At 37.9% G+C, this 15637-nt stretch overlaps 1 protein-coding gene across 1 annotated transcript in view; it reads right to left on the bottom strand.

Moving 5' to 3' along the window:
* Positions 1 to 605: 605 nt before the first annotated feature.
* The window catches only part of PLCL1 (phospholipase C like 1 (inactive)), a gene marked incomplete at its 5' end in the record, with an annotated part of 207691 nt that continues 192659 nt past the window's right edge, over positions 606 to 15637 (bottom strand). Inside the window, one exon of the mRNA XM_083349714.1 lies at positions 606 to 3118. Coding sequence (XP_083205840.1) covers positions 2936 to 3118 — 183 coding nt within the window. The 3' untranslated portion in view covers positions 606 to 2935. The remainder of the gene's footprint in view (positions 3119 to 15637) is intronic.

The raw sequence follows: 15637 nt of genomic DNA, 5'->3' as shown, positions 1-15637 counted from the left end.
CAATCCAGGAAAACGTACCAAAGCTTAGCACGTATGAACATCTTTCAAACTGTTTTGCAAAATATAGGAACTGATAAGGAGATATGTACATTTCTTTCTTCAGTGCGAGATTATATGCACATCCTGAATGGCCTAATGTTGTCAATTAGTTATTCGGTTGACGTAGCTCCTAAACTGAATCTGTAGAGAAATCCATTCAATACTCATACACATAACCGTATTCATAAAATTTCTATTAAATGGTTTATGCAAAGTGATACGTTTTTATTGTATGCAGGCCGTCCTCAACATACAACCACAACTGGAGGCAGAACATTTGTTGCTAAGTGTGCAGACCGTAAAAGAAGTCATACCTGATTTTAGGGCCTATTTCCTAAGATCCTTAAGCAAATCACATAGTTGTTAAGTGAATCCATCTTCCCCCATTGACTTTGCTGGGAAGATTGCACGTGGTAATCGTGCAATCTCGGGATGCTGCATAAATACATAGTGGTTGTCAGCACATCACTATGGAGATGGCTGTGACAACTGCAAGTGAGAATTTTTTTCGATGCCCTCATAATTTTCAATATGAGGGGTCCTTGGTGCTTTCTGATCTTGGTTGTTTTCTTGCAGATATTCCATGACCCAAAGTAGGTAACATCATCAGTACAAATATTCTCCTTTATTGATAAGATTGAACAGTGGTTAAATGAATGATTCTAAGTCAAGGACCTGACTGCTATATTGTTTCATGTGATAGTGAAGGTTTAATTCTAAATGAATGTTATACAAGTGGGCAGTAACCTTTTACTGTTTTTTTAAAACAATTTTTATTGTCTTGAAAACTGGCCAGAGTTGTGGTTACAGTATGGGTGGTTATATAAAGTCTTTGAAATAAAAATAATAATAAATAAACTCAATTTTAAACATTGGTCATCTCCCCCAAATCTTTACTCTTTCAGAATTGTGCAACATGAACATTGTAGTGTTGTTAAGAAATCAGGAAAAAAAATAACTTAATGCATATAATAGTTTTAGACAAACTTTTAACAATTGGCTTTTTGTTATATTGAGAAAAGTCAGCACATTTGCTAATCAAATTAATTAAAAGGTAGCTTTTCAAAATAAAAGCAATTGCTTTAAATAAATACAGTTTCTCATATTCATAGAACTCTTGCTTCTAACTGAGGAAATGCAAATATATATATTGAAGCCTTGAGAAATCTGAAATACACAACCATTGCTAAAGTATTTGAGCCAGGCACTGTGAAGAATGGTAACATGGAGGCATTTTCACTTGTCTTCCAGCTTTACTGGCAAAGAAAACAACAGCAGAACCCAGATTTCTTCTTCTCAACATTTAAATGTTTTTTTTTAATGGAACATGCTGAGAATTTATAATAGCCATTTAGTTTTTTAAGCTCTTACTCTCTGTGTTGCTTCACATTTCCAACCTATCAAACCTGTGGTAAAACACATAATGAATCTGATGTGACACAAGTAAGATTTGGACAAGCGGGAAGGAACAACGGGGGGTCACCATGTGCCTGACTCACTAGAAGCACTGCTAGCAATTCACTCCTCTATGCTGCATCACCCATGTGACTTATTTTTAGCTTTGTGACATAAATGTTAAACATTGTATAACTACATCAATGCACATGGAGCTCTGCTTAGAAACATGGTAAATATGATCGTGTGGTATTTATTTAGTAGTCAAATGGCAGCTTCAATTCACCTACTCAGTTTAAATCTGTTTATCCCAGGTTAATCAGTTCAGTTTGGTTGCATTAATTTCTGCTGGAGTTGATAAAAGAAGACTATCACGTGCCTATCTTAGCATTGTCTCTCATGATATATATTACAAAGATGTGAAAGTATCCTCACAATAATGTAACCAAGGAAACATGGCAAATGTTGAAAAAAACTACATACACCTAAGTATAAAGGATCAACAATTGCATGATGGTTGCTTAGAAAATGTGCAAAGGTCTTGTAATTCACACTTCATGTCTCACAACAGGCAGCCATCCCATATGCTCTACCTGGTATAGAAAGCTGGAGGAGGAACCTCTGCAAATTAAGAGCATGTTTTGGCATCAATCATGAGATGGACCTTTGTTCCTGTGACCTGTGCAGATTTGTCTATATATGAATGAAAAATCAAAATTAACGTATCTTTTACAAACACGAATTGTTTATATTACCTTTGTTCAGCTAATGGCAGTGAGAAATATTTCAGCATTGCTAAATTATCTTTGTATATTATGTTCCATTCTATAAACTTGCAAATCATAACCAAAGTCTGGAATTATTTTGTCCAGAGCTGTAGCATATTTTGTAGAGCTCAGGCTGAACCCCTGCCACCTTACTGAAATAAAAAGTGACCAATTTCTTCCATTAATAGGTATCAGATTAATGCATTTCAAATCGTGATTTAGCAAAAGTCTATGGAATGTACGTCAGAAATCCTACTGACTTCCATTAAAAAAGAGAAAGTGTTCAATAATTTATTAACTTAATTTAATGAAAAAGTTAATAATTTATTCTTCTATGTTGAGGAAACCATTATTAATTCATACTAATAAAAGGTGGAGTTCTTTTTCTGTCTTCTGTTTGTTTTGCCGGTAAAACCTATATTACAGATTTGAAAAACCACACTGTCAAAAGCTGGTAGAGCAAAGTATAAAAGGGCAATAATGTAATTCATGGGAAAATGTTAAAGGATCTACCCAAACAAATAGACCCACAGAAAGCTGGAAATTATTAGAATGCCACTACCAGAGAGTTTAAATTTAGGCAAATGGCAGCAGTAAAACACTGGCACTATGAGAATTTTAATACTTCTGATGCCCTGTAGAGGGTGCTAGCGGGATATTTCTTTTTCTCATTTTATTAACGTGTTAAAAAAATAATTTTGGACTGTTGAAATATATGACACCGTTGGCTTTGTTCAGAGCCTGGCATTCTCGCTGCTTGTCTCTTTTTTTTCAATTGGCTCAGGACCTCGCTTAGCCTTGGCATCCGAGTTCCCACTTCCACTTTTGCCCAGTCCACATGATAAACAAGCCAGCTGGATCTGCTTCACATTTTCTATGGCTTCATTTTTGGCGTTCCTCAGTAGATCCCCTTGTCCCTAAGAATACACAAGAAATACAGGGAATCAAAATAAAATACAAAGCCATGAACAATGAAGGTTTCGTATCTGGTTTCCCTTCCCTCGCAGCGACAGTGTTTTGGACAGCGAACAAAGTGGCTCTGTGCGCATCTGATCTGAGGCCTACTTTGAGAGGCAGCCGCTTCAGGATAGCAATTTCTTTTGAGCTGACAACAGGCTCTTCCTAGGCCAGGATGAACCTGGGTTGGCAATCTAATCTCTGATTTAGCATATCAATCTTTTTCTATTTATTTTGGCTCTAAACTGTTGAATTTCTAAAATGAATTTGGGGAGACTGGCACATAAATACAGTAGTTTGTTCGGATAGCGTATTCTGACAGATAGATATCAGGGCCTAAGCTTCCTTACTAAATCATAGTACAGAAAGGAATCATGGTGCAATCACGCTATCACATGGGGAGTATGGCAATATCCCTTCTTATTGTAAGGATACTAAGAGGTACAGTGTTCACAGAAAAACATGGAGGACAGGAGGACAGGGTTTCCATCATGTAGAGGTCCTTTGTGCATACCAATACACATGAAAATCATTGTCCATGTAAGGCCTTGGGAAGGAGCAGAGATGTGGCATGCGCTTGGTATGCATGTGCAGCCAACTGAGGCAACTCCACAAACTCTTTAGGTAACTCCAGACTGCTTGAGGGAAACCAGATACATCCTTTCACCCTTATTCCTTTCTGTGCTATGACTTATTCAGGAGACACATTCACTGGAGTACCAAGTAGCTAGTTAGAAAAAAATACTGAAAATAATGGTGAATCTGTACAGGTAGTCACTGAGCCTAAAATTTCAATTGCTAAACGTGCAAAAAAAATTCCATTGCTAAATTGTCCCCATTTTACGACCTTTCTCTCCAAACTGTTAAGTGAATCACTGCAGTTGTTGAGTCAGTAACATGGTTATAAAGTGAATCTGGCCTCCCCATTGACTTTGCTTGTCAGAAGGTCACAAACAAGTGGTCACGTGATCCAGTGGGACACTGCAAATGTGATAAATACATGCCAATTGCCAGGTGTCCAAATTTTGATCCCGTCACCATGGGGGGATGCTGCAACTGTTGTAAATGGGAAAAAATGGCCGTCCCTTTTTTTTCAGTGCCATTGTAACTTTGAATCCAATCATTAAACGAATAGAACAGAAAAACAGCAAGCAAGTTATGCACTGGTATTGGTTCGGAGCGGAAATCATATCATTTGAAATCCCATAATCCAAGGGGAAAATCATGTCAGTGGACAGTTTGTAAGACAGAAAAACCATTCCTAGGAGAGCTCTCAGTACCTTACAGGCTCAGAAGATGAAACTGAAAAGGACTTTTAATAAGTCTTACTAAAGTAATGAAGAAATATTTAACATGCAATATTCACATATATATGTAAAATGACTATTGAACATAAAATCTAAAACATTTCCCTCTTAAAACATTCCTCATTTTCATAACTTATTTATTTTATTTATTTAATTGGATTTGTATACCGCCCTTTCCCGAAGGACTCAGGGCGGTTTACAGGGAATTAAAACAAGAAATACAAAAATTAAAAACAATTTAAAAGATTATAACAGTCCCTGAAAGAGTAAAAACCCCAATTAAAATTAAAATTAAAATTAAAATTCTCAGCCTGTGAACTTATATAAATGTTTAAATATCTTAAAGAAATAAATGAATGTTGATATTTCCTCCAGTGCAAATCTCTGTTTTCTACTCTCCATTCATCCTCAGTTGTCTCCCAATGCAATTTGACATGGGAAGATAATCTGCTATGATTTAATCTACTGACACAAGCCAAGTAATTTTGCATTCACTATAGTATTGCACCCATCCTGGTAAACAACTTTAGAGAGACAATGGTAGCTGGCAAGGTACAGCACCAGTCAACAATGTCTGGAAACAAAAGCTTCTGGGAACACCAATGTCAATGAGAATTGCGTCACAAGTTGATAACATCTGGGATAATTCAGCCATTCTGCTCGATGACTTAATAGCACAATGGAGCCTTTGTTCAACCTTAGGTCTTGGTAGGATCACTACGTCAACCTTTTGCATCAGACTCCTAAAGTAGTTTGACAATGTGAATGTCAAAATTGCTTTGTAAGTCCTATAGAAATAGGAGTACAGAAATTACACAAAACCTGCAAATACTTTCCAGAGGGGTAACTGGATCAATCTCATGCATTAAAAACAAGACTATTGTGGAACACTGAAGATTAATCCATTTATTATTACATTAACTTTTGTGAACTTTATGCTTTCAATAAACTAGGTTATCGTCTATGAAAGCTTATGCCAGGATAAACACTAATCTTTAAAAAAAACCCATAAAACTAATTTCTTTAGTTAGATTTTTTTAAAACCCTCAAGGAATAGATGGAACATCATATTAATAGTCATTACACATATGAACAACTGATTATATTTTTTGCAGCTTAGGTTCCTCTGCTTGTCAGAGTGACTCTCTAAAATATCATCCTTTTCCAGTGCTGCCAACCACAGAGTGTGTCATGAAATTACCTGAGAAAGATATGTGAAACCAACTGACAACTATGTATGCCAATCTCTCATACTTTCCTGTGTGGAACAGAGCAAAATAGCATGAATAGACAGATGGAATGGCATTACATATGAACTTGTTTGTTTGTCTGTTTGTTTGTTTGTTTGTGCGTCAAGGACAACACTGAGAAGAAGGAATGTTCTATCTTTGCTTTGAACATTATAATAATAGTAGGGCTATACTTTTTACAATAAATCTAAAATGTAGTACAATTTTTCACACTGGGACAAAAGACATTTAGTTTTCTGTAATTGGTAGTACTTAGAGTGATGTTTATAGTCAGCATCTGCATCGGAGTCTGCTGAAACATAAAACATTACATAGAACAGGGCAATATAAATTAATTTTTAATTTAGCCTGTGTAAGGCAGACACATCTGATCTCTGTTCTAATTTTGTATTTCCATGAAACTCTATTCATGATTTTTTTTTCCAGAACTGCACTGCATTGCAAAGGGATATAGCAGATGTTTTCATATACAGAGAGAAGAGGGAAGAACAAGCTCAGATAATGTGTAGAAAAGGTGATTATAAGATTCAGTAATAGACAGATCTGTCCTCAAGTCCTTACATTTCAGCCACTATTGGTTTCATCAATCACAGCATACTAACGATTGAGATATTTTATTTAATGGTTCCCTCCATCACACTATTTTTCAGTCTCTACTCTTGAATAGATGTGTGACAGTATTTTTAAAGCTAATTAACCCAGCCTAGTAACCAGTAACATCAACTTTTATATACCCATCTCAACTTCCAACAATCAACTGCATCTAGGAATGACCATCAAGTTATACAATCATCCCTTTCTTTGAATAAAACCTTCTCCATATAATGCTATGTATTTTTGTAAGAATGCTTCCAGATCTAGATTTATTGTCTCATTTTGATTTATGAGTACTTTAAACAAAAAACCAGTTTCTAAATGATCATAATTCCCCCAACCTGCCTCGGGGACCACCTGCTGCCGGCGTCGACTCCCCTCCGCCCTGTGCGTTCCCACAGAGAGGGCCTCCTCAGGGTGCCTCCGGTCAGAGAATGCCGGCTGGTGGCCCCCAGGGGGAGGGCCTTCTCTGTGGGCGCCCCGGCTTTATGGAATCAACTGCCGGTTGAGCTCCGGATGGCACCGGATCTTCGCTCCTTCCGGCGCGGGTTAAAGACCCATTTATTCGAACAAGCTGGCCTGGCCTGATGGGGGAATGTTAGGGTTTTAATGTTTTTTATATTTTGATTGTTTTAATTTGGGCAATAATTTAATCCTTTTTAACTTTTGTACTTCTATTTATATGCCCTGTTCACCGCCCTGAGTCCTTCGGGAGAAGGGCGGTATAGAAATTCAATTAAATAAATAAATAAATAAATAAATAAATAAATAAATTTCTAAGAAATTAGGCATGCTTTTCCATAATATAAAGCTCTAACCCAGATATATACAATAGTATAATGGAATGTTCTGGTGAAGAACAAAAGAAGGGACAACTATTTCTGGTCTTTTCCTCATGCTATATTAGAGGAAAATGGAGTTCTATTTTTCTGACTCTTGTTCTAGTTCCAGACATCAAGACAAATTGGAGTACTTTATAATTTACTGAGTCTCCAAATTAGATCAGATAGTGTGAGACTAGGTTGAAGCTGAAGTAGGCACATAAAGCAAGATGGACAAAGACCAGGAAAGGAAACCTTAGGGCAGTGGTAGGATTCAAATATGTGAACAACTGGTTCTCTGTGTGGATGCCGCTTCCAAAAGTCCATTCTGGGCCTGGGCAACAAAAAATTAGCTACTGGTTCTGCCAAAGAAGTGCAAACTGGCTGAATCCCACCACTGCCTTAGGGGAAGTAGTTAAGAAGGAACCAACTCATTAAGGAAAAAAAATGTCACTGAAAACAAACAAAAGAAATTAAGCCTGAGCACATGGGAAACTCCTGCCTCAGTGCCATCAACAACTACCAGACATGAGACTCAACAAAGGAAGGGCTTTGGGGGAAAAGGGGGGCCCTGAAGCCTGCCCGCTCTTTGAGTCATCCTTGGATCCAGACTTGGTGGCTTCTGTCCTTCTGACTAGTGCCTGCCAGCCTAGTTGAGAAGGACATGGGTGTGTGTTTGTGTTTGCGTATATGAGTGCATGTGAGAAAGAGCAAATAGATATGTTGTAACCACTAAAGTTTTGCTGTTATTTTAAATTCAGTGGATCTCTGTGTGTTCTAAAGAATTGGTTGTGCTTCAGTGTTTGGTTGAAAGTAATTTGAGTGTGGCTATTTTCCAGGACTGTGAATGTGTGAATAAGTGACCATAAGCTGAACTTAGGAGCGTGTGTAACAATAGTCTCAACACATTAATTTCTGAAGGGAATATTAGTTAATATTCTAATTTTTAGATAAATCTTATTTTGGGATGTATTTTATTTTATTTTTGGGATGTATTTTATTATAGATTTGCCAGATGGTCACCCTACCACTGGGAGTAGCGGGGAATACAAAATCTGTATGAGTTCTCAATTGAAACAATTGTAAGACACATTGCTGCTTTCTGGTAGTCAGGAGTTATACAGTCATATAACTGCAGAAATAACAAAGACCTTCAGCCTCAAGGGGAAGACAATTTTTTTACAGAATGGTCCTTTTGTTTCCCTGTTGTTCACTCTTCCCTCCATGGCTTTAAATTAGTCACAGAACGACACACAAAAAGGGTATCAATGGTCCGGTATCTGAGAGGCTTACAGAATGATATCTAAAGAGATTCTTTGTCATCCAGGTCATAAAGCTGAAGAAGCTTCTTGGATGAGAAGCGAAACGTCTTCAAAGAAAAACAAGAAAGTCCAGTTGCCTCATGAAAAAGCACCTTTGGGATTGCAGAATGATACTGGCACTAGACTCAAAGGCTTAACAGAAATGGAGCGTCTTGAGGTGATTTGTGTTGAGGAATCTGCTGCACTTCCCATTCTCTTCCAATGGAATATAGGAAGGTTTCTCCATTCTTGAGGCTTCTATCTGTCTCTGAAGGCTGAGGTGCTTCAGACTGGAGCATAAGAATAAAAGAAAACTGAGGCTTTCCTTAAGCTATCTCTGGATCTCCTAAGCTATCTCTGGATCTCCTTTCCCCACAAATCAGAAATACAAAAAAATGTTCCTCAAAGCCCATGAAAGAAAGTCAGAAGGTTTGCAATGTTACCAGTCTCTCTCCACTGCCCTTCCCCATGAACACAAGTTAGCTCCAAATATTCCCATTCTCCTTCCCCTTTTTTTAGTAACAGTATGAGATCAACAAAGGAAACAGAGAAAAGGCTCCCCTTTGTCTCTCTCTCCCTCTCACACCTTTCCATTGCCCCAAATATGTAACGAGCCATGGTATCCTCTGGTGAGGAGATAATGATGCAGGGTATTCCTTCCCACGGGAAACTATGACTTGTTACATCATTAACATCAAATGGTTATTTATACTGTAGCTCATGCGCAAACTTTTACATTTTCCTTACAGTGTTCTGGCCTTTAAAAAAAAGAAAAGAAACCCACACTGTTGCTTCATATGAACAAGATGGGACTGCAAAGAACAGTTCTGAGAAGCCCAGGAGAATGAATGGCAAACTAGGTCCCTTGTGACAACACTGTCAGACTACTAGAAAGGATCTGCAAGTAAACATTTCTGTGCCCATACGGTTGTTCAGAAGCCATCTGCTGGCAATGAAAAATGAACAAAAATCACCTAAGGAAAAATGCCGGTGAAAGTAGATCAACACCTTAAGCAAAATTAAACCTAGAAATAATGCAGTTCCAAATCATTCTTGGAAAATCAGTTGCTGCAATGAGCTGAGAGCACAGAATCCAGGTACACATGTACAAACAAGGCTTTGGAACAAAGAAAAAAAGCACATGTCTATCTTTTTGCCTTCTAACATCGCTGCTTACTTCCTTCTGTTACTATTGTTATCACTGACTCTAGAAATAAATATCAAATCAACACAGGAAAGGTCAGGTCAGCTTTTGGTGGGATGCCATGTAAGCCTGGAAGCTATTAATCAGGCATTCCAGGAGAATAGTAAAGAGCTTATCTGAAAGCAGAATGTATTATTCCATAAGCATCTTCACAAAATGGTTTCTCCTTTTCTTTCACAAGACATTCTCTGGAGCACACGGAGATAAATGTGCCTGGTAATGTAGAAAAAAATTGCACCATTTTTGTTCATTAAATATGTGCGGCGGGGGGGTGTTTCCTAATAAGAGACAGATGGTTTTATGGCAATCCAATTTGACTGCATGAAGGCTGTGCCAAAGTATTAATTTGTAAGTACTGTCAACATATAGAGAGGGGAAAAAATAAAAGGGGGATGGGGGAATCCTGCCATCTTGGAGCCCACCCTACCAAAACTAAACATGAATGTAGGTATGACTATTTCATTTCATTTCATTATTTCAATTCCATTCCATTCAATTCATTCAATCAATTTATATAGCTGCCCTTCTCAAACCAGTGACTCTGGGTGGCAAACAAATAAAAACAATTAAAACACATAAGCTATATAAAAAAGAAATTAAATACAAATATCAACCAAAAGCTATTATAATCCATTGGAATCAACATAACTAAGAACACCCCGGGCCTAAACACATAGCCAGGTCTGAAAGGCCAGCTGGGTTGGGGTCACCCTAATCTCTGGAGAGAAAATGGTCCAGAGGGGAGGGCCTAAATCAGAGAAGACGCACCTCCTGGTGGATAGATTGGATGGGTAAAAGCAACTGGAAGAAAATGGTCCCAAGCCATGAAAGGCTTTAAAGGTGACAGCTAACACCTTGAACTGTACATGGAAACACACTGGCAACCAATGCAGCCCCTGAAGCAGTATTGCTCCATATGCCAAAGAGCTGACACCATTTACAGTTTGTACTGCTGCATTTTGTACCAGCTGAAGCTTCCAGATGCTCAAGGGCAGCCCGTGTAGAGTATTGCAGTAGTCCAAGTGGTAATCACAAATATTACATTACAAGAGTTCAATACCAACATCGAAGACCAATATTACTGGTCTTTGCAATTTTTGCATTATCGCTATTGTAATATTATCTCATATTGTAAAGGCTGCGATGTCAATAGACCATGGCTTATCCTGGCTGAGGTAAATATTGAAAGCAAAAGAACCATGGAGGAGCACAAAACACTCTACAAATTTTTCAGATGGTTGCACCTGGATCATGATACATATTTGATATTTGCTGCTGCCTGGGTTCCTGCAGGTATAGCATTACAGGCAATCTGTGATATACACATGGGGAGAAGGAGAGAAATTACAACTCTAAAATTGGAAAAAAGAAGAGAATTGGTTGCTTAGATCTCTAGGCAGAAAGGGGGGAGGAGTTTACACTGTCCATCTTCAAACAAGAGGTGAACGTTGAATTCTAGATAATTTTCAATTTCACAGAGAAAAGTTCTTAGCTCAATTCTCTCTCATTAATAAGAAAGCTTGCCAAATATCGTCAAGGGCATATCTTTAATGACAAAAAGCTACAAACAAACAGCATAGTAGAAAAACAGGTCAGGGAGTTCCTTTACGTACTTGAAGATTGGGTTCTCAACCTCATAACCCTGTATAACCTTCTTCTCTACTGGAAAACAATTCCAACCATTTTTCAGATAAGTATTAGTAAGTCTCTGCATTAAATACAAAGCTATAGGAAATTCAGTGGCTAATGAGACAAAGCCAATTTGTAATAAAGTTGGGAATGTTCTCCTTCTACATACATATGATTTTGCATGTCAGAGATTTCTTCTGCAGCATATCTTAAAGCAAAACTGCACCATGAACAATGCCATTACACAATCACCCACTTGAAAGGTTCCTGCCTCAAAAATACAGTTTCTCTTCATCTTTATAGAATTAAAAAGTACTTTTCACTTATTCATGTACGTTTCATGATAAAAGATGGCAATAAGTTATCACTATGCTCTGCAGTCCTTAAGGTTATTTAATGTGTAAATCAGGATCTACAACAAAAGAATCCTCCATTATGTCATTATAATCCTTTATGCTTTTCTCAAATTTTAAAAGTCAAGAGAATAGTTTATGAATAAAAATGCCTGTCATTAAGTAAGCTAATTTTTTTACGGTCTAGCAAAATTTGTACTGCTGTCTGGATATTTTAAAAGGTGAACAACTGAAGACACAGAGAAAGAAAAGTGCAGCTCCCTTGTTTGCTGTAGCACCTCCAATTAAATAAAACATGGCATCTCATGGCTTCTTTTCCAGATGTTGTAAAAAGCCAAATCTAAAACCACCAGAGGAACATGACCACTTCTAATATGAATAATCTCAATAGCACTTTAGAACTCATAAAATAGTCAGTAAAGATCTTTATATTTGACTGTATACAGCCAACATTTTCCATCAGTTTATTTATTCATTAGATTTACATCCCATCTCTCCTGCATGGGCTCAAGTAGTGTATGAAGCAATTCATCCTTCATATTTTTCCCACAGCACAACTTTATGAGATAAGCAGGGCTGAGAGAGTCTCCCAAAGATACCCAATGAGTTTAAACCCTAAAACAGACAAACAAAAACACACGACATTTTCTTTGACGTTTCCTGGAAGCCTAACAATGACCTGCCAATATCCCTTCAGAGAGCTACTCTGATGTTAAAGGACAGTTATGTAGAGCAGAATTTTCTAATTTTCAGATATTCTGTATAGAATCCATTGGAACATACAGCACCCATTCAAATCCTTTCATATCTGACACCAGAAGAATAAGCAATAGCATTTTACCTCATCACCTGGCACTTTTTCTCAAGGTAACATGTGTCAAATCTTAGATTCTCAGACTTGGCATTTAAGAGCCTGAGAATATCCTGTATCCATAATCATGTTATCAATTGGAAGCAGACTGAAAAGTTGGCTCTGGCTTTCTTTAAAATAAGACTGAATAAACATGACAATTTTGTATGCACCTGGATTTAAAGGCAGGGAATTCATCTTTTAAAATAAAGGATAGCTTTTCAAACCTAATTAGATTTTTGACAACACAGACTGACTTTAATTCACAGATTCATTTCAAGTAATCAAATGAAATCATCTTAATCAACAGGTTTAAGACAGAAATTTTTAAAATGGAAAGTCTGCATGACTCCCGATGACTTTAGAGACCTATCTCTGTACTTTTATTGTCAACAGTATCAAGGTGGTTTGTCACTGCCTTCTTTTAGACTTTTTTCCAACTTCTAGCCTATGATCTGCTAACCAGGACTAATAGTGCTTAGCTTTGAGGGCAGGACATCTGCTAAGCCTTCTCTCTCATTCATTCATTCATTCATTCATTCATTCATTCATTCATTCATTCATTCATTCATTCATTCACACATTTATATAGCCACCCCACATAGTGACTCTCTTATATTTCTGTGTAGGAACCTTCAAATCAAAGTGACTCAAGGATATTTCTGTATGTAGAACTGTTTCCAAAATATTGGGAAGGCCTCAAAGAATTTGAACCTCATAATCAAGTTTTTAACATAATTCCTTCCTAACACCTCTTTCATAATACCACTATACGGAAACACTGGCATTGCTTATAAGATGAAGCAGTTAGAAAACTTAAATTCACGTGTATTTTTAATCCTGTTATATGCCACTCCTCCCCTCCTTGGCATATAAAGTGGCATATAAAGATAACAATAATTAATAGGAGGAGGAGGAGGAGGAGTAAAACACATAACACTACGCATACCCACCTTCCCACACAGGCACCCTCCAGATGAATAAACTGCAACTCCCATCTTCCCCTTATTATCTGGATGACATCAAGTTGGGAAAATACAACCCCATTCTGATAGACTGCAGTTCTCTCCCGTTAGTACATTAAAGTGGCAGCTTAAGGTTGGCATTTAGTTCTTGTGTGAAACAAATAGAAACTAAGTGAGACATTTTCTTCAATCTGTTCATTTTGGAGTAAATCACATTTACTAAAAGCATCCATCGTTCTGTTTCTGTGCTTTCTGGCCTCTACCTATCCACGAATATGACAATATTCTATTAAATGACAATGTGATAAACTTCAGTAGGAGAAGAGACTAGTGAGTGTGTTAGATCAGGCCTTCCTGGGAGCAGGGTTTCTAGGCCTGTTTTATTCTGATGTAAATGGTGTCAGCTTTTTCTGTTTTCTAACACTAAAACCTTCAGAGATCACCTCTGTCTCTCCTACCAAGAAACACCAATTAGAAAAGGGGAATGAAGAGAGGTTTTGCTGCTCTGCACTCCTCCCTGTCTTCTCCAGCGCACTTGGCCTATTTAAAGGTAGTTTTAAGTTGTCAAGGATACAAGCTCAGTTGATTGGAGATTCATGCATTGTTTTTATTGCAAAGTCTAATTCATGTTGAGAGCGCTGTAATCCTTTGAGCAGTTCAGCTCTTCCGACAGCTCTTGTACAAATCCTCTTCAACACCTTATGAGCTCAGTAAAGCAGCCTGCCTAGCAGTGCCTGTGGAAATAGCCGCTGCAAAACAAACTGCTCTCCTGTCCTGCCCACGGCTTTGGTTTCACAATTCTACCTACATAAATAATTTGGTCTGCCCATTTTCAAATGGGGAATCTACAGTCATGGTCAGCCCCATCAGCCACAGCAGCTGAACGTCTCAGAGGGTCTGGTGATGATAATAAGCAATCTAACATGAAGGGTTTATCTACAATCAGAGATTAAAAATGAAAAATGTGGCAAGCTCTGGTTTAATTAAATTTAATTAAATCCAGGGATGACAGATAGCACCTAGACTGGTTCCTTCCAGGAATGATTGATGAGATCTTGAGAGTGAGCGCAGGTTAAAGCTAACAGAATCTGTCAATATGAGGAGAGGTAAATAGGGAGGGGACACTTGCCCCAAACATTTTGCTGCATGAAAGAAAATACACACCACACCAAACCAAGAGTAATGTGTCCAAAATCAGCCAAAGGATTTGAATGGTGAGGCTAAAAACCTTGTTACCAGAAAAATAAAAAAATAAAAATGAAAGGCGCTTTCATGGTAAAAGGGCATGCTTCCCTTTCGAAGAGTGGGAAGCATGGTTACCATTATAAAAAGTAGAATCTGCTTCTGGTCAAACATAACTTACAGTGGATGCAGTACCCTTGCAGGTTTTTTTGGCAATAGGAAATCAGGGATTGCCTTTTTTGGGGACAATTTTCTCATCTAGCCCCACAGCCCTGAGATTTCTGCTGGCCCTCCATCTAAGCACTTATCAACCCAACTCTGCTTACCTTCAAAGTCCAGACAAGGGCCAACAGGGGCTACCTGCAGAGGCTACATTTGTTAGAACAGGGGTCCCCAACTCCTGGTCCATGGACCAGTACCGGGCTGTGGGATGCCAGTAACCAGTCCATACAAATAAGGAAAGCCACATCCGCAGGATGCAGGCAGCACACAAAACCACACCCCCTCCGGTCTGCAGAAAAATCTCTCTCCACATAACCAGTCCCTTGTGCCCTTAAGGTTGGGGACCTCTGTGTTAGAACATAAGGGGGGGGGAAAGTAGCAGCTCTATAAAATAGAGCAAAAATAAATTTGGGGGGGAAAACAATAGAAAATTTGAAGTTAAAAGTAAGGAAAGTAAAGAGAACTAATAAGTGAAAAACAGAGAAAGAAACAGAGAAGAGAAAGATAAGAAAAGACAAAAGCAGGATGAGACTTTTTAAAAACTGCATTCTTCAACAAATGGAATCCGCACTCTGATACTTAGCATATTCACTAGGAAATTGTATCCTACTGATTTCAACATCTGTTGCTTCCAGACTCTCACATAATACATCTTTCATTATGGTGATTTAAACATAATTAATCTATGTAAGTGGAGTAACAGAAGATACGGATCATCCCAGAAATAAGATAAATCAGCAACAAAGCAATAAGTAAGTCTTTATTGATTAGCCCTTGGGCCATATCAAAGTGCAAAGTTCC

The sequence above is a fragment of the Vipera ursinii genome, assembly GCF_947247035.1.
Source record: "Vipera ursinii genome assembly, chromosome: 1".
Lineage (NCBI taxonomy): Eukaryota > Metazoa > Chordata > Lepidosauria > Squamata > Viperidae > Vipera > Vipera ursinii.
The sequence above is the reverse complement of the archived record's forward strand: the minus strand, read 5'-3'. Positions and strand labels throughout refer to the sequence as shown.